A 4,976-nucleotide genomic window follows, 5' to 3' on the forward strand; every position below is an offset into this window, starting at 1 on the left:
TTTCGAAAGAGTCGGTCGGTGATAGGTTCACTTCTTCTTCTGTTGCCATGATAACCCGAGGCGGGATCACGTGATGTCTCACCATTGTTGTGGGCGGAGTTGAGCATAGGCTGACTGCCTCCAGCAGTGTTGATGTACTGGTGTTCGTAGCTCGCTGAGAACGGACCCAAATCTGGAGCGTTCGCGTTGTTCTTGTTGCCCCATGAATCCAGAGCACAAGGCAGGTTTGCTGCATACACAGAAAAATTCTGAGATACGGCATTTCTCTTCGCCGCTGACGGTGTAGATGGTGGCGATGGAGCTGGACCAAACGCCTTATAACTGTCGGTGTTTGAGCTGGGACTGTATCGTCCATCGTAACTGTCGTAAGAGCCACGGCTGTACACCTGATCGTTTTGAACGTTGAGGTACTGGACAGGGCTGTCTTGATAGCTTAAGTGTCTGACCCTCGCGAGAGACTCTGGACGTACGTAGCCACTGTTACCGTTTGGTCCGTCTCTGTGACCATGTGGTGCTCTCGTGTTCGAATGATTTCCGAAATGGTTGTCCCTATTTGCTCGAGTGTCCATGCCATATGAGGGTTTGCTTGAATTTAGGGAGCCCAGATCTCTTGAGGGTCCACCCATACCTGTGGGTACGGACAAAACTAAAGACGGGTCATGGGACATGCGTCTTCTTTGATGCCGACCAGTCTCATATTGGTCGCTATAATTATTACAGTCCCTACCTGGGGTGCCATCGGAAATATCAATTTCACCTGGCGCTATTTGTAGAGCAAGTCCCCCACCAGTTGATGATCTGTGTATAGATCTGGGTTTGGGAATCGGGCGATATGGCGTACGATAACAAGCCTCAGAGTCAATATCTTCATACTCATGCTCCGCCGGTTTGTTTCTACCACCAGTTGCCCTCGAATGAGGAGCCTTCGACTCTACCCGAGCAGATGACTTGGCAAGATCTGGCCTGGAACTCAGGTATTGCTCAGAGTAGGTACCAGGCTTTCCATTGCGAGGAGCTGCTGTGTTCCCATGGGAACTTTGAGTGGCATTTCGACCAATGCTCTGCTCCAAAACAGCAGGAAGATACGTGTGGGGTTGGTAGACTGCACTTTCCAGACTACCATCCCCTCCTCCCCAGCCCGAAAGGCCTCCCTTTCGAGCCTCTCCATCTTTTGCGCCACTAAAGGCTATGCCATCCCGGTTGTTCCCGACTTCATTTCTGGGGTGATTTATTCTCGGCTTATCGTAGCTTTTACTTAGTTCTCTTTCTTTATGTTTATTGTTTCCTGCTCGATAAGAATTTATGTTTGATTTTCCTCGTCCATGGGGTATTCGATCACCACTTTCCTCTTGAGGGTGCCCTGCGAGACGTGCCTTGTCGGAAACGGACACAGTATCGTTACTGAACTTGTCTACGCGAAACTGATACGAGCGTTCCGCGTCTCTGCTGTCTCTGTCAGTGTCAACGTTCTTTCCAGCTTTGACCCCAAAACCGGCACTGGTGTCGTCATCCTGATCCCGGCCTGGCACGACCTGCGTGCTAAGGGGGAGTGCCTGGGTAGTTGGATTGTGCTCTTCACGCTGGTAGACCGCATTGTTGAACATCCGAGGCTTCTTCGGCTGCTGTGTCCGTGCTGTGCTTGCGGGCAGTGTAGTCACTAGATAGCGTTTTCTCCTGGAAAAACAAAACGTGCCTTATTGAAAGTCGTTTCTTGTAAGAAAGGGGGACGATTGCTCTACAAACAAACTTGCTGTCGTGACGAAACTAAATCAATTGGCACTCACGCTTTGGTGCAGTAAATGACGATAGCGGCCATGACGATGATGATAACCAGCAGAAGAAAGCCGAGGATGATGATGAGATACCAGTCTTTCCACACAGCACCGCTGCCCTTTGAATCAAATGGAGAGAAAAATACCGTAAAGATGAAGACACAAACACCTGCAGCTACAGTCTAACAACGGAAAACAAATGCACTGTAGCTAGAAGAACTTTGGGGTTAAAGAGAAGAAAAAATTACTCTTTGAAAATGAAAGGAGAACAAGTCTTAACACTTTTATGCCGTTTTAATGTCAAGAATAAATAGTGGTCCATATACATACGAAGTCAGTAACGTCACTGTCACTGCGTGACAAAAAGTAAAAACAAATACCCTGTTGTTGTTGAGGTGTTTTTTTTTGCCTGGTTGTATAATATGGCCCAGAAATACAAAATGAACTTGACACAGGATTGTCTCTCTGGAACTTTTGCCTGGTTGCCAATACCAAAATTGAAACTCACTACCTCAGAATTACAAAGTTCTATCTGACATTTTTGGCCGTTTTCTTTGACCACGAGGACAGAAACCAAATGTTCTGTCTGCTCGATCAAAGTCCTAAAATTATTCGGAGTTGTTATCAAGGTACTTAAAGAAGTGCATTCCAAAACTTTTGGCATTTTGTGTAACTCAAAACTTATTATGTCAAATTTATCAAAACAATGTACTGAGCAGATAGAACTTTGTAATTCTGAAGTAGCGAAATGTTGGGAGACACTTTCAATTTTTCCGATTTTTCTTACCTGTCCTGTATCCATCCCTTGCCGGTTTCCTGAAAGAGAGGTGGGTTTTTAAGACTTAATAAATTGTAAAGTGAAGCTGGATTACGACCATAGCAAGACAGAATGAAGAGAAGACAAGACAGAGGAAGCAGATTCGACTTTGGATTAATTAAAAGAGTTGGAGGCTGCATCATAATTTTGATCAGAAACAGATTAATTCTAGCACATTAACATATTTCTCACAGAACAAGCTAGAACTTTCTTTAGCCTCTGATGACGTAAACAGTAAAAGAGTCATTTGGCCCACACCAGTGATCATTTGTTGTCTTTGAACTCTTTGTCACATTTACTTTTGCTATATTGGAAAAGAAAGGCAACAGGTACTCATTGCTTATCTGGCTCTGCTTTCATAGGAAGAGGTGGAGCAGCCCACAAAAACCTGCAAATTAATTTAAATAATCAGAAGAAGAACAACAAAAAGAACACCAATTAGAACAAGAAGAACAAGAACAAGAACTAAAACTAGAACAAGAACAAGAGCAAGAACTGTTTTAAACACAAAATCTCGATGACATTTACAATTTGTCTGTTTTTCTTTCAATTCCATTGCACTATTCCCTGATCGGTTAGAGACAAAATGATATTGTAGTAGGATATGCATGCACCCTGAAATGACAATTAGCTCGTGGTATCTCTTTCTCAACTCCAATAGTTACCAGCGGTTCCAGAGTCGGGGATGTAGGGCACGCCAGCAGTAGTTGTCGGCTCCAGCACACGAGGCACACTTGTCACCAAGTCCCCGCTGACCCCTTGGTTGACCTCTGTGGAGCGGTCACGGTCAACTTCGCCTTCTAAGAGATGGCACCACTGACCATCGAACCCCGGCAGGCAGAAGCAAAGGGCCCCAGCAGGTGTCTCTAGACATGTGCCCTGGTGCTGGCAAGGCCTTAGGTGGCACACAGGGTAACGTTGCTCGCAAAGGAGACCTGAGGGTTAGCCACAGGATCAGAAGAATTAATTAAGTGCGGAAAATGTTATTTGAAAATGATTATATAAATCCGTTCCTCTCAAAAGAGGAGAATGCCCAGTCGTTCGTTTCTTAACATACACATACACATTCGACCATCAAACAAAAGTCCTGCATTTATCTCGTATTTTGCAAAGCGTGTTCGGTCGCAGCAAGATGAACGTATACTAAGAAGAAAAAGAGAAAAAGAAACATTAGATCTGTCGTAAAGGGAAGCTCAATTTTAAATTTCAAGAGCCAAGATTTGTTACAACTGCCTGTAGGGTAAAGTGAAGGATAAAGGGGTAACCACTCACAAACAGAGTAAGTGGACGGTGAAATTAATGGATTGGTGGTGTGCAAGAGAGGTGTGTGCATGCGTGTACCTATAAGCTTGTGTGTATGTGTTTGTATGTACATTATGTGTGTATTTGTGTGTAAGTGTGTGAGTGTATGTGTGTGTGTGTGTGTGTGTGTGTGTGTGTGAGTGTGTGTGTGCGAGTGTGTACGTATGTGTGTATGTGTGAGAGAGTGCATGCTCGAGCGATGTATATTAGGAAAAGGCACTGGCGTGGGTAGGGTAAAATTCCTTGTATTTCTGCTTGTCCATAGCATTGTTTTGAAAAAAAGTTACCACACATAAATACCGCCTGCTTCTTAAAGCATGTAGCCAGGGCATATCAATGAGCCAGGGTCACTTACTTTTGATGCTTATCTTGATTTTGCTGAATGAATGGTAACCTTGGTCCAGATCTATGTAGTGAGACTCAGGTTCGTGCCAGATTTGGGTCAGAATTCTATCTTTATATAAATAAGACATTCTGTCATTCAGCACAGTGCCCTGGTCACACATTCAAGAATATACGCTTGTTTTTTCTTCTATTTTGTTCTTGTTTTGTGTTTTTAAAAACTAAACAGTAAAGGTCTACATGAGGTTTCCATTTGAAACTCACCTGACCTACTACTCTAAGGTATCGAATAAGCGTTCCCTCCCCCCCCCCCCCCCCATTCGCCTACTAATTTTCAGTTTTTTTGCTTACCCCTCCACCCGCCCGCTCCTTATTTCATATCGCCCGTTTATTATTTTCCAGCATGCCACGGCCGACTATCATGTGAAACATAATGATATCTAGAATCTAGATACCTGAATGAAACTTCTTTTTGTTTTGTAAATGCCAAATTACCCTCAGTATTAGTACCGGTACCAGGTTGGCTTCCTCAATTTTCTGTGCATGTTAACAACTTTTGTACGTTGATTTATATTTTTTTTAATGAAACTGGTTTCTTCCTAAATAGCAAATGTTGTAAAAGTAACTTACTAAAATACTCTAAAATTTCATGATCTTTTGTCCTTTTATTCACTGATGGAGAAAAAAAACAACAGATTTGTTCCTACTAGTACAGGGGCATGAGGTTGAATGTGCCACCCCCC

At 43.7% G+C, this 4,976-nt stretch overlaps 1 protein-coding gene across 1 annotated transcript in view; it reads right to left on the reverse strand.

Annotated features, from left to right (window-relative positions):
• Positions 1 to 4,976, reverse strand: part of LOC101853429 — a 20,001-nt gene that overhangs the window by 675 nt on the left and 14,350 nt on the right. The window contains exons 8-11 of the mRNA XM_013085681.1: positions 3,255 to 3,524; positions 2,560 to 2,588; positions 1,785 to 1,891; positions 1 to 1,674 (exon numbers count right to left, since the gene is read on the reverse strand). The exon at positions 1 to 1,674 is cut by the window's left edge and continues 675 nt beyond it. Coding sequence (XP_012941135.1) covers positions 1 to 1,674; positions 1,785 to 1,891; positions 2,560 to 2,588; positions 3,255 to 3,524 — 2,080 coding nt within the window. The remainder of the gene's footprint in view (positions 1,675 to 1,784; positions 1,892 to 2,559; positions 2,589 to 3,254; positions 3,525 to 4,976) is intronic.

This window comes from Aplysia californica, unplaced genomic scaffold (assembly GCF_000002075.1).
Source record: "Aplysia californica isolate F4 #8 unplaced genomic scaffold, AplCal3.0 scaffold00016, whole genome shotgun sequence".
Lineage (NCBI taxonomy): Eukaryota > Metazoa > Mollusca > Gastropoda > Aplysiida > Aplysiidae > Aplysia > Aplysia californica.